Source organism: Centroberyx affinis, unplaced genomic scaffold (genome assembly GCF_046629955.1).
Source record: "Centroberyx affinis isolate AG114_WGS23_722 - 3 ecotype Tasmania unplaced genomic scaffold, CSIRO-AGI_Caff_v1 ptg001738l_1, whole genome shotgun sequence".
Lineage (NCBI taxonomy): Eukaryota > Metazoa > Chordata > Actinopteri > Beryciformes > Berycidae > Centroberyx > Centroberyx affinis.
In genome coordinates this window covers 514,696-532,770 of record NW_027280142.1, presented here as the reverse complement: position 1 = coordinate 532,770, position 18,075 = coordinate 514,696, and the positions used below count along the sequence as shown (strand labels likewise).

The 18,075-nt window shown below is 40.5% G+C and overlaps 1 protein-coding gene across 2 annotated transcripts; it reads left to right on the top strand.

Annotated features, from left to right (window-relative positions):
- Window positions 1–1,655: 1,655 nt before the first annotated feature.
- Window positions 1,656–6,787, top strand: LOC139652008 (keratin, type II cytoskeletal 8-like). Of its 2 annotated transcripts, none has more exons than XM_071528930.1 (9): window positions 1,656–2,160; window positions 3,929–4,137; window positions 4,255–4,315; window positions 4,420–4,515; window positions 4,670–4,834; window positions 4,947–5,072; window positions 5,202–5,422; window positions 5,528–5,583; window positions 5,722–6,787. In XM_071528930.1, the coding sequence occupies exons 1-9, from the start codon at window positions 1,783–1,785 to the stop codon at window positions 5,853–5,855; spliced, it is 1,446 nt and encodes a 481-aa protein (XP_071385031.1). In that variant the 5' UTR covers window positions 1,656–1,782; the 3' UTR covers window positions 5,856–6,787. The 2 variants fall into 2 exon arrangements, with proteins under 2 accessions (XP_071385031.1, XP_071385030.1); XM_071528929.1 differs by having other exon boundaries at window positions 1,657–2,160; window positions 5,528–5,586.
- The last annotated feature ends 11,288 nt before the right edge of the window (window positions 6,788–18,075 follow it).

Genomic DNA, 18,075 nt, shown 5'->3' with positions numbered 1-18,075 from the left:
GATAACCCCCGTCCTGCCCCTAGGGCACATGTGCATACGTTCACATTTAGAATTAATATTCACTGAGAAACCTGTGCAAAAACATACACAACACGATCTCACACACCCGGTAGCATAAACCTCAAATTCATAATGAGGATGTATGAGGATGTGGAAGTTGAGTTGCTCCAAATGATAGAGGCCAGACCAGCGTCTAGGACTTTCAAAAACTATTACTGCCATTTCAGACAAGCACAGGCAAGGCCCATACCAAGTGTGATCTATGTCTACCCTTTCTGCATGTTACATCATTGACAAACCTTAAGCTTTAGGCTGTGATGTGTATTTTCTCTGGTTCTTCCTCTCTTTAGTAGTTTACTAGGCTTTTCCACAATGCGGCTATTGATATTGGCTGCCATGGCCTCACCCTGCTTGTCATCTGTATTGTATGTTTGTGATTTATTCACACCATGTAGCACTCAAGTATGTACACAGAGTGTTTCTGTTTAAAGATGCCACAGCATGAGAAAATGAGATGAGAGTTAGAATTGGTGTGTGTGTGTGTGCTGAGGGTATTGATCAGTCAATAAATGTTCTATTTTTTTGTTGTTGAGTTCTATACATCTGCCCATAATTACAAGGAAGCAATAGCACATAAATTTTCTCCCAATGGCTGCTGGAGAGCAGAGATGGAGCTTTAGAGTAAAGTTCCACACCATGGTAGAAATGAAAGGCATGTGCATGTGAAAAGTTAGAGAAGAACGAAAAAGAATGCAGGCCTCACCTATACCAAAGGTATAGAGGGAAAAAAAACTGGGGTTAGTGTTTGAGTACAGCACAACTGGGTGTGGTAACATTTCTCAAGTGTAATTACTACGATGAAAACTGTGATGCACATCACTCATTCATGTGCAAAGTTGTTTTCACCAGTGTATGGATGTTTGCCAGTACGTAGTAATGTTCTAATTAAACTTAAATTGTGCACATAAAATCCCTTTACACAATGAGATGTAACTCTGCCCAAGGCATTTAGTTGAATAAGCTACTGTAAAGTTTAGTTTAATTATGCTATGCTGGAGTTTAGCACTTACATTGTAGCTACAACTCTGTTGAACACACAAACCTGAGTAGAAGTTACAGTCTAAATGTTTGCATATGTGAATGTGTGTAAGTTTGGAAATGTATGTCTCTATGATTATAAGCAAGCACTGAGTATTCTGAGTACTCTCCAAAACAACTGTTATTTTATTCATTCACTTATAATCACATGATCGTGCATAAATGAACTCTGAGGTCTGATGCTAAATGAATCGTGTTTCAAGCCAATGCACATTCTCCTTGTTTGTCAAACACTAATTTTGCACTTTTCAAATTAAATAAACTTACGTAAAAGACGCCCTGCTTCCTCACATAATCGCATTTTCACTTAATTTGTTCACCACTCTCCCTTCCCCTTTAGCCAGTCCCAGTGAAGGGAGTGTCACGGCTTATCTCCTGACAGTCCCTCTCTACCTGTTTTACAGGACTAGCCACTCCTGCCACCCAGAGCCGGAGGCGGGTGGGCTGAGGTGGAGGGGAGGGTAGACGGCAAAAGTGAGAGCGCAGGTTGAAGTGGCTGAAAGTTGAGGAAGGCCCTCCCACTGGCTCAGCACAGCCATAAAAGCAGGCAGAGACAGCAGTTAGACACTCAGAGGGACTTGACTCTCCTTTTGAAGCCTGCTCATCTCCAGTCCTCCTCCGGGCACACACGCTCTCTTTCCGAGTCTTCAACTTTTGGCTTGTAAAACCCTTACAACTGCAAACATGAGCTTGAAGAGAGTCACTCAGAGCTACTCCTCCAGGTCCTCCACTGGAGTACCTTCACGCTTCTCCTCTGGTTCCAGAAGTAGCGTATCTTACTCCAGTGGCTATGGCGGTGGTGCCGGTCAAGGCTTCAGTGGTGGTTCCAGTGCTAGCTTCGGTGCTGGCCTCGGTTCTGGCTTCGGAGGTGGCTTCGGAAGTGGCTTCGGAGGTGGTGTCAGTGGAGGATTTGTGTCAGCTCCCATCACAGCTGTGACCGTCAACCAGAGCCTGCTGGCCCCCCTGAACCTGGAGATCGACCCCAGCATCCAGGCAGTCCGCACCCAGGAGAAGGAACAGATCAAGACCCTCAACAACCGCTTCGCTTCCTTCATCGACAAGGTTGGTTCCTGTTTGGCTTTCTTCCATATGCACAACTTAGTCCTCATCACCTTAGTACTGACAAACCACATGCTGACTCTAGGCTATATGCACATCTTTTAGTAGCTGTCACAAGTAAATCTTCTAAATTCTCTCCTTTCATTTATAATAGCATTTCAACAGTAATTAAAAGAAAGTTAAAGGGTCAGTGTTGAAATGTTGTTTTCAACGATGCCACAATTATATAGCAGTCATCACAGATATTTGAAGGTGGTCTTGTATGATCTTTTTATACCTATCAATGTGTAGGTTAGTCTTAACCTGATTGAATAATTGGATTCAGTAACAGCAGTGTGCTTCTAGACATTCATTAAAACTGCTGAGCACTGTTCACTAGATGCAAACATACATGCTGACAAAGCTTTCACTGACATGTCATAACTATCCTGAACCTCAGGAATCTGAGTCTGTGTCTTGAAATGGGAAAAAAAAAGATTAGCAAAGCAAGATAGCTGTGAGTCTTATCTCTCTGGTGGTGCATCAATGAGTTACAGCCTCTGGGATTAGGAAAGCTTATAAAAAACTCTCAAAGGCTGTTTCTGATCATGCATCCATCTGTAAACTTACCTTGGGTGCCCCACCCTAAGGTTACCTATGTAAAGAAGTTACGCTGTAGCCTTGTCTGAGTCAGTGGCAGTCTCTTTGCCCACTATCTAAACATGGGTGTGGACTTTTGCTCTGACTCGCCCATCCCATCTCCCACCTAGGAGACTAGCAGGCAGAATAGGGATCTATCTGCACCATTCCCACAGAGTCCAAAGTCTGGCACCTGCACATTAGGCCTATCGCCTGCTTGAACACTGTACTTAGCAACATGAATGCTAAGTACAGAGCAGTCAAACAACTTTCACTTGCTTTTGACCTGGTGGAGTCGTACTGCATATGCTGCAACCACACTCTTCATTTGCACTTGCATGCCAACTGCATGTTGATTTCCTTTATGCACAGCAGAGTGACACTCCCTAAACACCATAAATTGGCAATGAGTCAAACCCTCACAAAACAAAGCACACATCCCTTGATACTGAGCTGCTTTGTCTTCTGTGCTTTATCTGCCACACCTAGTTTTATGGCTGGACTGTGTGGCCTTCAGAGCTCAACAGAGCATGTGGGATGAGTCATCATAGTCAAATGAGAGATAGGTGAAACATTTAAATGCACATACACAATAGGCTGACAGAGACAGTCTGCATAAATTATAACAAATATATCACAGCAAACTGTCTTTTGTTCTTTTCTTTTGAGAAAGAATAATTAGAATGATGAATCTTATGGTTTTATGGTATGGTATTAAAGATAATGTCCTCATATTTCTTAGGATCTCAACTGGTCAGACAGGGTGTATACTCAGAGATTACCATGCCTTCATGAGTTACAGTTGTTGTGAACAGGGTGTGGCAATTCAGATGGCTATCTATTCAGCCATACAGGTAAAGGTGTGGTATTTTCCTGTGTTCCTGCTGCTTGGTTAAACTTGATATAGCAGCATACCACAAAATGACACACCCTTAAAATCCTTTTGTACTCATCTTTCTTCTTTAAAAATGATAAGAATGTTTCACTTCACTTTTGTGCTTCGAGGCATTTCAGGAGGTTTTCAAATCATGAAAGTGGCAACATCCAATCCATTGCAATGCATCCTTATTTACATATATTGTTCAATATAAAAAACAGTGAAATTAAAGTATTTGAAATAGCATCTGACAATCTTCTCTGTTTCTCTCTACAGGTCCGCTTCCTGGAACAGCAGAACAAGATGCTTGAGACCAAGTGGAGTCTCCTGCAGGACCAGACCACCACCCGCTCCAACATAGACGGCATGTTCGAGGCCTACATTAGCAACCTGCGCAGACAGCTCGATGGGCTCGGCAATGAGAAGATCAAGCTGGACGGAGAGCTGAAGAACATGCAGGGCCTGGTTGAGGACTTCAAGAGAAAGTGAGTGTTGGCATTACATGGCCAATATATATTAATATTTTCACCAGATAAAAACATTACTGTTCTCAAGATGCCCAGAGAGAATGTGCGCTAAAAGGTTGCCTTGTGTTTCAATAGGTATGAAGATGAAATCAACAAGCGTGCATCAGTGGAGAATGAGTTTGTGCTGCTGAAGAAGGTGCAAATTCAAGACAGTCCCTCTAATTTTTCATCCTGGAGTTTGATACAGTGTGTTTGATTGAATCCCCTTCTGTTAACATTTGTTAATGATTCTCTTTACAGGATGTTGATGGTGCCTACATGAATAAGGTGGAGCTGGAGGCCAAGGTCGATGCTCTTCAGGATGAGATCAACTTCCTCAGGGCTATCTATGAGGCTGTAAGTACTATCCATATTGTGTAATACAACCCAGTCATCTGTTACATACTACATAACACTATCAGTACAAGCTGATGATCTTCCAGTCATAGTATAAATCACTTAACAATAAGACAAAGATTCAACTGTTCTGCAACATCCATTGGTTCTCTAGGAGCTGCGTGAGCTGCAGGGCCAGATCAAGGACACCTCAGTCATTGTGGAGATGGACAACAGCCGTAACCTCGACATGGATTCTATTGTGGCTGAAGTGCGTGCTCAGTATGAGGACATCGCCAACCGCAGCAGAGCCGAGGCAGAGACATGGTACAAACAGAAGGTGAGTGAAGAGCAAAGCCAAGAGATATCTCATGTGCCTTTGATTAAAAACATGCTTCTCCAACTTTCTGGATCATATTTTTCACACAACTTGCTGTGTTTTTGCATAACAGTATGAGGAGATGCAGTCCTCTGCTGGACAGTATGGTGACGACCTGCGCACAACCAAGGCTGAGATCGCTGAGCTGAACCGCATGATTGCCCGTCTTCAGAATGAGATTGAGGCTGTCAAGGGACAGGTACAGTATATTTCTAGAACCTCTTATAGACAACCTCTGCCTAAATGTTAGCAAATGCTAAACGTAAGAACTAACTAACTGACAAAGATGTCTAATTATTAAACCATTTATGCCATCTATTTTCTACAGAGGGCTAGCCTTGAGGCTCAGATCGCAGAGGCTGAGGAGCGTGGTGAGCTGGCAGTGAAGGATGCCAAGCTCCGCATCAGGGACCTGGAGGATGCTCTTCAGAGAGCCAAGCAGGACATGGCCCGCCAGGTGCGCGAATACCAGGAGCTGATGAACGTCAAGCTGGCCCTGGACATTGAGATCGCCACCTACAGGAAGCTGCTGGAGGGAGAGGAGAGCAGGTAGGGTAACATTAGATATTGAATGTTGTTCCAAGGTTGCAGCACTTGATGCACTCCTCAACCTTAATCAAGCACTACACTAACATGACTTTATTCTATCATTAGACTGTCCTCTGGTGGTGCAGCTGCAACCATCCATGTGCAGCAGAGCTCTGGAGGTGGTGGTAAGTGTTGTGCTTTAATACCAATATTTATAATCATTAATGATCATCATGAGCAGTACCACAAAACTACGCTCACACCAAAGAAAAACCTTTTACAGGTTCATGTAACTGACCCCTGTTTCTCTGTGCTCACAGGATACTCCAGCTCTAGCTCCAGTGGTGGATTTGGCTATGGTGGCAGCAGCCTGAGTGGAGGTTATGGAATGGGCGGTGGTGCCACAATCACCAAGTCCTCCGTCACAAGCACAAGTTCAAGGCGTTACAATTAGAAAGGAGAGCAGTCCCTCTTCCCCTTCTGAAACCCTTAAATTTGATGTAAATCTGTACTCTCTCACGGTGCTATCCAATAATGTTAAACATGTTCAATGATAGGGTTGAATATCTAGTGATCTGAAAAATTCTTTAAATCATATCGAACCAAAAAATAGTCAGTAGATTGTGTTACACTGCCTTCAGTTGTGTTTCAAGGATCAATAGATGTTCCCCCTACATTGCACTGTTCAACATCATTTAACAGGAGGTTCTGAAGGTAAACATGGCCTTAAACACTCAAGTGCCAATTCAGTCAACGAGGCCAAATTGTCATCTTTCTGCACTGACATGCAAGGAATAGAAAAAAAGCATAAAAACCCCCAAAGATCTTGAGAAAATGTTAAAACTAAGCCACTTAAAGCATTACAAAACACATTGCTCTATCAGGTCAACTTGCATACTGTATGTAACGCACTGGGTAAATTGCTCTGTAAACAGACTCATAGACCAGTGGGCTTTACTTTCTGTAGCTCAGGCTTTATGATTAGTGGGCAGAATAATAACAATTGTGTCCAGTTTAGGTTGTCGTTCCCAGTTGACATCCCCATTACTGTATATGAGTGGTGATATGAGTATATTTTGAGAGGGGCAAGTCATTGACCAAATCTGGTCACTGAAATAATACAAAATATCAGAAACAGTCTCTATGACTTAAGCTTTCTGCCTTTACTGTTTTACTGTTGGGTGCTTACTTTGAACTGTTTGGTTATGACTTGTTCCTGCCAGTGTTCTGTCAAATGTTTTCCTGCTTAGTTTTGCTTTTCCTTGCCATCAAACTAAAACTATGTTGTAACCAGATTTATTTTGTAAAGACCTTATCAGCAACATGACAGACTGTTGCAAATGTCTTAACTCAAAAAATTGAATAAAATAAATCTGAGAATTGAAATGATTGTCTCTTAGTCTTATTACTGCAGTAACAATTCAAACACTAATCTTAAAGGGAGGCCACTGCCTGGCTACCAACGTCCACATGACTAAGTAACCAGTTTGATAGCAAATACTACTACTACTACTAATAGTACTACTACTAATGATAATAATAATAATAATGATGATAATAATAATAATAATAATATTACTAAGTATTATTATTATAATGCACTTTATATTACCATAAAGCATAAAGTGCAGCTCAAAGTGTTAAAATGAGAAAACATGAAGTGTGGACAATGCAGGGTTATTTGGCAATGTTCAGTTGTATTTGTAAATGCAACTGGATGACTAGTGCAACCACAAGTGAAGAATTCTATTAATTCATTGATTTGAACATGAAGATTTTGACCACATCCTTCCGACTTTTTCTCCTTACAAGCTTCTTACCTTCTCTTGTCTTAAGTGATTCATTGATTGAAGGAAACATTAAGTACAGTGTGAAGTTCTGTGGGTACTGGGAGTGTTGGAAATAACTTCTATGATTTCTACATTGACAGAATTTCACATGAGGGCAGTGTTGTGCCATTTTTCCTCTGACAGCCTCACTTGCCTCATACTTGGTGTTGCAGTCCACTAGGGCTACATCTATCTCTGCCTCCACATTGTCATTGCTAGTTAATATCAAAATCATAACCCACAAAGCTTTTGCCACAAAGCTTTGCTCTCATTATTGTGTTGCCATTCAGTGACACCACATGCAGACTGGACTACGCAGAAAACCCTTTGGCATTTCAATAATTAATCCCATAAACAATAGCATTGGCTGAAAGAGCATCAGCTGCTGATGGGGGACTCTGAGGTACACAAAATTTCCACAGTCGTTGTTTTATGCACAACAACACAAAGGCTCTGAAACCTGTCAGGATTAGTTGGTGGACACATTGTGGCTGGGCCTGATCTTTGCTGTTAGTACATTATTTTATATCAGAACGGGTGGTGGATGTGTTTTTGTCCATGCAGAGGAACCTCTGTCGAGCAAAACAAAGCCCCAGCCGCTCTGTGCTCATTAATAGATTGCTCAAACCTCGACAGGCAGCTCTCCATCAACGGTCTCCCAGTAAAGCCAAGTGGAGATTGAGCTGCCTGGTCTGGATTTGGCAATCAATGCTCCGAAGGGATATGGGGGAGGAAATGCACTGCAGGGGGGAGATAGGATAGTTTTATCCTCTGTGTGTGTGTGTGTGTGTGTGTGTGTGTACATCTCCATTTACAGATTAGAGTAAAATATATAATCCTATGTGGTATTTTCTAAACTGTAACTGAATAATATACTGTACATACATACTGTATCCTTTTTTATTGTTGTGCAGAGGGAAGGATCCAGTCCCTGAATGCACAAGGCACAAACCTTAAAACTGGCAATGATTTATTAAAAAAGGCAATATTGATGAATGCTTGCGTTGCATACAATATTAGTTGGTTTGTTATTCAGAAATCACATTCATTCTTTTACTCTTCAGAAGTCACTTTTATTTTTAAAACGCAAACAGCATGCCTAAGCTGCAGCATTAAAGAAGCAAGCCTTGTTTTTTGAACAGCTTTCAAATAATTGCAGTCACTCTGGACTTGATTTCCAATAACTAATACCTCTGCTGACATGATTGTAAAGGCATCATCCCCAAACCTAAAGCTGAAAATGAACTATCAAAATGTTTACAAGGGCCACAACACAATACTTAATCTGTTTTTTCTGAACATTTCAGAACATGCACAAGATCTTGTTTGAGTTTGTTAAAAAAAAATAGTTTTTTGTGAGCTACTCTTTTACTGTTATTTGAGTGATTTTTAAGACAAGAGTAAAATTTAACTAAAGTAGCAGTACCCAAATTAAATAATTTAGTACTCTTTCCAGGCAGACAAGTCCGGCAGGGACTATTTCTAATGTACATCATAACTAGCTAAGATATGCATGTGGTCTATACCAAAGGATATTACAGGCACTCCTCATATGAACAACAATGGAATATGTATGTTGATGTGACTGATTTCTGATTTGATATTCACTGTGTAAAAGATACGTAAATGTACGTCAGTTATAACCTAAAAGCAATGTGTTGTCAGTGCCTTGTTAGTCCCAGCTCTGGATGTTGCAAGTCAACATTAATGAAATCATACCAGCTTAAAAAGCCTATTTATCTGATATACTGTATGTGAATTGTCATAGTATATTCAACTTCACCGATTGCAGGAGTGTAAAGCTAAATCGCAATGTTACACTGAAATGTTTTATTAGGATTAGGAATGTTGGTCATAAAATATCTAACTGACTATTTATGATCACTGACATTAAACAATTTAGAAAAAGTAGTTAGGGACTACTTTGTGTATTTGGACCCTATTGTACCTAGCCAACAACTTGCACATTTACTAGTCATTAAAGGAAAAATGTCCAAGAGGCAGAGCTCCAGCTGAAGAATATGTCCCCTTTATGTGTTGTAATGTGTTAATATTGGTGGTGACTTGCTTTTGAACATTGTCACATTGTGTACAACACTGTGTAGAGGTTTTCACAGGGAAATGAAGAAACAGACACTGTGATTACCTGGCCGGTGCCCTTTGTCAGTCTTTGAACAGAACCCGTGATTTAATTAGAGATAACACTGAGTGACTTTGCTTCTGTGCTATAAGGCGCGTGGCAAGGAGCTTCAATCTAGGAATAATAAAAAAAGAGAGGCAGTGCTATTAAGTTGTTAACATTCACAGTGACGCACTATTACTTTGCACATTTTCAGGTACTGTCATGGATGCCGTTAGCCTTCCTTGTGCCCCCTTGTCAAACTCAGCTGCAGATAAGAGGCTCAAGCAAGAGACCAGCAAGCAAGATTCAGGAAAGATCGCTCATGCACAGACCACATAGCAACACTACGCATGATCATTAAACAGTCTACTGAATGGAACACGTCCCTGTACATCAACTTCATCGACTTTGAGAAAGTGTTTGACAGCTTAGACAGGACAACACTATGGCGCCTAATGGACCACTATGGAATTCCCACCAAGATCATAAACTTAACCAAGAACTCGTATGATGGAACCTCATGCAAAGTCATACATGCAGGCCAGCTCTCCCAGAGCTTTAATGTCAAGACGGGCGTTTTAAGCAGGGATGTCTACTTTCACCATTCCTGTTCCTGGCAATTGACTGGATCATGATGGAAACAACTGAAAGGAAGAGAAATGGGATTCAGTGGACAATGTGGGAGCAGCTGGATGACCTTGACTTTGTGGATGACATAGCTCTCCTTTCACACACACAGATACAAATGCAGGAGAAGACGGACAGACTCCCACAAGCTGCGACAAAACTTGGTCTTACACCCAGTACAGCAAAGACACAGGTGATGAAGATCCACTCCAAAACCAGCAACCCTATCCTCATGCACAGCACTGCCCTAGGGGTTGTAGAAGCATTCACATACCTAAACAGTGTTGTGGACACCACCGGAGGGACAGATGCCAACATAAAAAGCAGGATCAATAAGGCTAGGGTGGTGTTTAACATGCTCAGGAAGATCTGGAGCTCAAAACACATCTCAATCAACACCAAAATACGCATCGTTAACTCCAACGTGAAGCAGGTGATGCTGTATGGAGCAGAGACATGGAGAACAACAAAACACACAACAAACAGGCTGCAAACATTCATTAACACCTGCCTCAGGAGAATACTAAACATCTGGTGGAGAGACAAAGTAAGCAATGTGGACCTGTGGAAAAGAACAAGCCAGGATCCCATTGACTTACAAATTCAAAGGAGAAAGTGGAGTTGGATTGGACACACCCTCAGAAAACCTGCCACAAACATCACCCGACAAGCCCTGAAATGGAACCCCCAATGAACAAGGAAAAGAGGTCGCCCCAGGAACAGCTGGAGAAGAGGTGTCCAGGCAGAAATGTCTGGGAGGGGGCTCAACTGGGGTGATCTCGAAAGAACCGCCAACAACAGAGTGAAGTGGAGGACATTTGTCAATGGCCTAGAGGAGCAAAGGGCTTAAATCAAGTAACTCAAGTGTCAATGCTTCATGAGGAGAAAAAATATGCATGTACCTTGTCCTTGAAATTTCTTTGTGAATCATGCAGACCGCCTTGCTTCAATATTTTATTAGTTAAAAGATGCCCTTCATGCCAAGGACTATAGCTTTCAGTAGTTAAAATCCACAAGTCCTGTCTGTGCCTGCTGGCATCCCAGACAGACACTGAAGTTAATTCAGAAGCACATCCTGTAAGGTAAGCTTGAGGTTACTCTACAAGAGACAAGAGTGTCAAAGAGAATAGATAAGGAGGGCAGGTAACAGGGATTATGAGCCTTTCAGGGTTCAAAAATAAGGATTGACTTGGGCCAGTTGATTGTTAGTCAGTGGCCAACTTGGAGCAGTGATCTGACTCTCTGCTCTGCCATTGGCCCACTCTCCTCTCTTGTGCTTTTTCTGACTAATCAGATTGGACACCTAAGAGTTAGTCAGAGAATTGTGTGGAGAGTTGGGTGGCAGCTACATCAAATTGCTAATAATTACTAATAAATATGAATACTTATAGTCATAATTCCTAACCCAATAGTATAGTTAGAAATTAACTTTATGGCTGATTTGCCAATTTGGCTAGTGGATTTCCAACCTGTTCTCATATGACTGGCTCTTGCTTTCTGTGTCGCAAAATGCGCATGTGCTCCATATGAATGTAGATGTGCCATCCACATACCTTGGTCATCATGCTTCTTGCACACCTAAAAACTCACAACTTCAGTTCCTCCAGCCAATCCTGGACCGAGATGTGTTTAAGCAACTGCACCACATCTTTATGATTAATTATCATTTTGATTAGGCAGTGTGATAATGCATTTTATTTGTATCAGTGTATAAGAAATATTAAAGTTGGGGATTGATAAGATTTGATAAGTGTTGATTCCTTGATAATTCCTTTTTAACAATCCAATCCAATTCTTTAAGTCTTTAATCGGCTCCATTCTTATATTACCTTTATATACTTTTATAGCACCTTAAAAATCTTTAGCTGAGTTTACTGAAATTCTGCTACCAATCCCAAAATAGAATGAATTAGAAATTGTTATTAAGTGTTTATACCATAATGTTTTATTATGGTGTTTCTCACAATACCCTTGACTCCAAAGCTTTACACGCATCACACAACTGAACACTGTGTGTGAGTAACAGCGAGGTTGTGACATGATGCAGTGAGCTATTGTATAGAATCACAGGAGCTGCTTCCTTTTAGCTGATAAGTTCACAACAGCACAATGACAAAGAGAACAAACAAGACTCTTTACAGAAGCGTAGCCACATTTTTGATCTCTTCTTTCAAATGTTCACCATGCTCACAATGCTGCTACACACTTCAGCAACAAGGGTGCTGCTGCCGTGTTGCAGAGAACTGAGCTAAACACCCGGCTGTCTGAGCCTCACTAGCCTCAGCCGCTCACACAGCAGACCATGGAATGGACAGCAAAACAATTCAGTGTTGAATTAAAATCTGTGAATTTTGTTCCATTTTAAATAAGTGAAACGTGTCATCCCCCACGAATGATGCAGGCACCCTTTGGGCCAATCAGTCACAAGATGCATCATCCCTCCTTTGCTTTCAAATCGGCAGGTTCTGAACTCCCACTGACATTGCATTGTACTGAAAATGGTGCGTGCCAAATTAGCATTCGGGGTACATAAACTGCGCACGTGGCCTGACCCAGCTGGGCCTGGCAATTCTGCCTCTGGAATTCGAATTTGATTCAAACTATGATCACAGTTCTCCCCAAAGGGTATAGAAAGACATATTTTGCTTTTGAAAATGGGTGTCATTCCCCTTTAATTAGTAGAAGTATAATTAATTAAACTATACTATACTATAGTCAAAGGTCAAAATTTCAGACTTTGAAAGGCCATAATCCCAGTTGAAATTATGTCCCCATAATGTTGTGACAATCAGATGAAGTTTCATCATGGCAACATTACAGCATATGCTGTCACAACCAGAAAAGTGAAATTCCAGCATTCATCACTATGATGTAACTTGGTAACTTGAAGAAAGAGTGTATATTAATTTATGTCATTGGTCATTTTAATATAATGGACTGATAATCAAAGACACCATTTATCATAATATTGACAATTTTAATAAATCAATTAAAACAGTAAAAACACCAGTTGGGTAGAGCAAATGGTGTTTAATTGTACTGTTCAGCAGCAACAGTAATGAATGTGCAGGAGCAACATGGGTCAGGAAGGACTTGATGCTGCTCCTGCAAATGGAGTAGAGCCTTCTGATGAGTAGCACTCAGTGCCATGAAGGCACTCTGTTATTATTTACTTACTAATATAGCGACTCTCCACAGATAGCCAACACAGTTTTACCTTGTATCAAAACAACATAAATCAATTGCTGAATTATGCAGATGTAGAACTTTGCATCACATTTGTAACTGTTGACAATGTCAACTAGTCTGAAACCAACAGGTTTTTTCCAATGAGAGTCATTTATCACATTTGCATATCAATTAGTGAACAGCTGGCCGCATACTACCTCCAGGAAAACAGTCAGCAGCTGAGTCAAGCAGCCACAGATAGATGGAAGACCGGGGGTGAGGCCATTTTGTCTTCAAATTAAACACCTACAATTTGTCACTTTTGAAAATAAAATAATTATTGTGGTACACAGAACATTTTCGAAAATAACATAAATGTACATTTTACTTCAGATTCCTTCTGAAATGTATTCTTTATATTTTCACTTTACTTTCACCTTTAAAAAAAATGGCATATGTTGAATGGCTTTATTTTCAAACCTGTGGCTGGAATTCTCTATTTCCTTTATTCTGGCTGGCTTTACACTGGTACAAGTTAGATCACTTAACATACAATCTAACCCTGCCTGGGAGGTTTGCTACAATGCAAGTAATATAATAACAATATTGGGTCAATTGCCCAGTTAAACAGTTTTAATTGGGAGATTAAAATATCTTGCTCTGCATCTTTATCTACAGTAAGTTAGTAAATCAAGAACATACGAGGAAATTATTACTTTTATACAAAGTGTTGTTCAGCTTTTGCAATCTCATTGGGTTTGTTCATAATTTGAAGCTAACCTGAACAGTTAGCTTGGTAAATGACCAAATGGTAAGGTTAGGTATTGACTATCCAACTACAACGTTGTGGGTTGGTAAATCTGAAATTGGACTGGATTACATAGATTTAGTTGGTACTTCATGAAATGAAGTTACCTGAAGTTACATAGCTGTTATGCAATAGCTATCTTAGCTGGGGCACCACTGGTCCAACTTTCATGAAACTTAGGGGGATAATGCATCTTTGCATCTTCCAGCATTTAAAAAAATTACACTGATTGGCCTGACGCGAGCACCATGAATTAAAGGTCAAAATGTCAACTTTGAAAAGCCCGAACTCCTCAGTCAGGAAGAGAGTGCACTGATAGAGGACACTAATACTCTTGGGGTGAGTCTCTTCCAGTTTCCAATGTTAATCTGTTTGTCTGACTGTAACATGCTTGCTAGTGCACTGTTTCTTAGTAGTACATTCACTGGTAGGCTATTTTGTCTATTTCGTAGTTTCAGTTGGATTGTTAGCACGGTTGTTTGTAGCATGCTAGCTAACACATTGTTTGCTAATAGCATGGTTGCTATGCTGGTTTTGGTTTTTCCCCAAATAATTATATCAATACAAGTTGAAAAAAAAAAAGATGTACAAACTTGAAGTTATTTGAAGGCTATCTGTCTGTGACACACACACACACACACAGAGCGAGATAATGGATAGATACTGGATAGGAGAATGGAGAATGCTGTCAGTGTGTATACCTCCATGCAAGCTCCACACCATGCGTACACAGACCTTTATGAGTCAGCTGAGCTGAGAGCAATATAGCAATGTGGCAAAGATTTGATATGACAATATGAAAGAGGGAATTTTGGCAACATTTTATTTTGAGCCTCAATCTGTTGAGCACATCATAGTGGCCTGTTAGGTCTTAATATAGTTTATTACAACCAGGCTCAGGGAAGTAACTATGATGGAGACCATGCACAAGTTCCAAAATGCCCAAAACATTTATAAATTATAAAGATTATTATTGTTTGGTTATATTATAAAGAATATAACCAAACAAAGTAAGTAGGTCAGTGATAAGGTGGACTGCATGGATGAGTGGAAAGTGTGATGCAGGGTGCTGTGTGGTGTGAAAAGTCAAAGGCCAAAAAACCAAGACATCTTCAGGGAGAGAGAGCTGCTGGCCCTGTCAGCCACAACCCAGGTGCAACAGATCCAGGTAACGATCCACCCAGCGTCCACCAGCTTCACTTCTGGAAAAGGAAAAACCAAACAGCAAAGCAAGAAGGCAAGAACAAGTAGACAGAGCGGGTGAGGTCGTCACAAGTTAAATATAATATTTATAGATGTGTGCGTTGACATCCTTTTTCTGCAAGCGTGATTTTTATTCTAGTGCGAGTAAATAGGTTTACATATTGTCACCATATCACACATAATATGGGCATAAGAATAACGCACATCAAATCATAAATTAGACCAACTCATGTGTGATGAATCAATAGGCTATTATGGCTCACAATATATAATGGCTGTGCATAACGATGCAGTGGCTGCTTTGCTGCTGTTGGAGGATGCTTGAATCTACAGTTTTATGCATCTGGCCCATAGACCATGATCTGGGCCCAGGTGATTGCAAGCTATAGTCAGCATGTGTTTGTGGGCAGCAGCAATGCCGACTTTAATATTCCAAATATGGGAATGGCGCTGAATAAAGAAAAAAGGCCATAGCCAATCTACCACTATAATTTAGCTTATCATTATGCCTAATTCGGTTGTAGCCTAAGATTTCTCACTTGATGACGGACCTACTTCTTGTTCTACACTTTTTAGATGGATCATGGGCAGATTGTTGCCCTTCTTTTATCAGCATCTCTACATACTTATGAGCTGGAAAGACAACAACTTCTGTAATCCGTGCGTGAAAAGGGAGAAAACCCCTATGGTGTTTTTTTGGATGTTGTTTGCGCCATTTACTATCAGATTGAAGAAATTCATGTATTTTATTCACTGACAGAATAAAACATACCAGAGAGGGGTAAAAAGCGTGTCCCTATCGGCGATTAAATTTAATGATCAGAGGAAGGGAAATCGAAAGCAGAGACAGGGAAGTCCCCCCACCGCACCCCAGCAAATCACACCCTGAGCATATCTCTCTATTGCTATGTTGGCTTGTTAGCTTGTGTTTGTAGGATGCTATGTGATAGTTGCTGTATTGCCAGTAGCATGGTTGCTCAGATTTGTTAGTAACACGCAAGGTACGTTGGCTTGTTAGATTTGGTTGTAGCATGCTATGTTTGCTAGGAGATTGGTTGCTTTGTTTGAAAAGAAAGAACAGATGGGGTACAAAATTGCAAAAAAACATATCTATGACAGAAGTTATATATGATTGCATAGTAACTGGAGTGAGTGACACACTGTTCACAGCTGTTGGTATAGCTAATTGTTTGCTGATACAATTTGGTTTCTGAACTGCTGTGGGCTATTTCAAGCTAGCAGTGCCAGCTGTCCCATTAGCCTATTGTTGTTGAGATCAATAGTGAGTGAGAAAATTAGCAGTGTTATAATGTTGGGAACTAGGGATAAGCCTAAGTGTAGGTACAGGGCAGTGTAGGTGAATGTAGCTGTAGGCTATTTGGTGTCAAGGGGGGGTGAGTCTGGGATGGGACACTGACCCTCCTGGTGTGATGGGCCTCATTCAATGAAATATCTGTAATGGGAGGTTCCCACTTGATAACCCCAGTGACACACTTGCACTCATAACCATGTAACATTTAGATTAGGTGCCTGGTGGTGAATGGTGCTGCCTGTCTGATCGTCCTGTAGATTTATGACAATGTAGCCTGCTGTCCGCTATAGTCACCATTTGTAGTTTAGAACATCATTCTTTTGACATTTCTGTACGAAGGCTCACTCTGAGTACTGGCACAAAGCAACATCAAATCCTGTGTATTGGTAAATGCTGTACTTTTCCTCTCCCGGCACTGGGGAAAGGTCAAATAGAAATGCATTAAGATTCTGTAGTAGCACTTCACTTAAAGACCCATGTTTATGACTTTAAATTCACTTTGTACTGTTGGCAAACCACCTTAAAAGTACAATAAAGACACTTAAAACATTTTTGCCTTCATTTTCACAAAAAAATGCTGGTTTTATGCACCTACATTTTTACTACATCTAGTGCCTGTCTTGATAACTATCAGCATTTCATTTCTGTTCACAATAGATCTTTGATTGATAAGTTGAGGGCCAACAGAGCAATATGATACTTTCCAAAGCTCACCGTAATGTTTCCTCCTGGGATTCTGCAGGTTGACACCCTGTTATTCTGGAACGACAACTATCTACCATGTTTGATTAGCTTCTCAAAAGTAACTCTTGCAGTCACAACAGACCGGTTACGCTCACGTGGTGAGAAGGAGAGCGGACAAAAAAAATGCAAAATGGGACAAAAAATGCAACCAATGGTATTTACTTTAATTCTTGACATAAAATATGTCATGCATTTCACTGAAGTCTAACTTTGGTCATACATTTATTTGAAATATAACAAACACTGATTTTCAATATTCATTCACTTTACAGCTCAAATGCCTCATAGCCATGCAGAAAGCTGGAGGAACATGTTTTTCAATGGAATGTGCCTTTAAGCTACACTGCCAAAGCTAAAGGACGGTAACTGCATAAGAGCAAGACAGAGTGAAACTGAGAAAAATGACTTCATTATCTCCTGTTCTGACAAAAGTATTTTTGGTACAGAAGTGGATAATATATATATTTTTAGTAGCAGCAATGGGTCTAATTTTTGTTAAAAATAAATCTAAACTTGAGTCATGGCGTTTGACCTTTGAAAAAAAATAATGATAATAATAATGTGACAAGTGCCTGAAAAGTCACAATGACACAGAAATAGTGGGGGGAGCGAAGCTTCAAAGTTATAAGGAATACACAAACCACAATAAAACAAATGCTTGAGTTCTTGGCATCAAAAAGTAAAAATTTTGGTAACACTTTACAATAAGGATACATTAATTAAGAGTTACTTAATTACAATTACAATTTCACATTTGGCAGACGCTTTTATCCAAAGCGACTTACACATGAGATTTGCATACAACACAAGCAAGTATCTAGATAGGATAGAACAACGAGAGTAAGTGCTATAGAGCTAAGT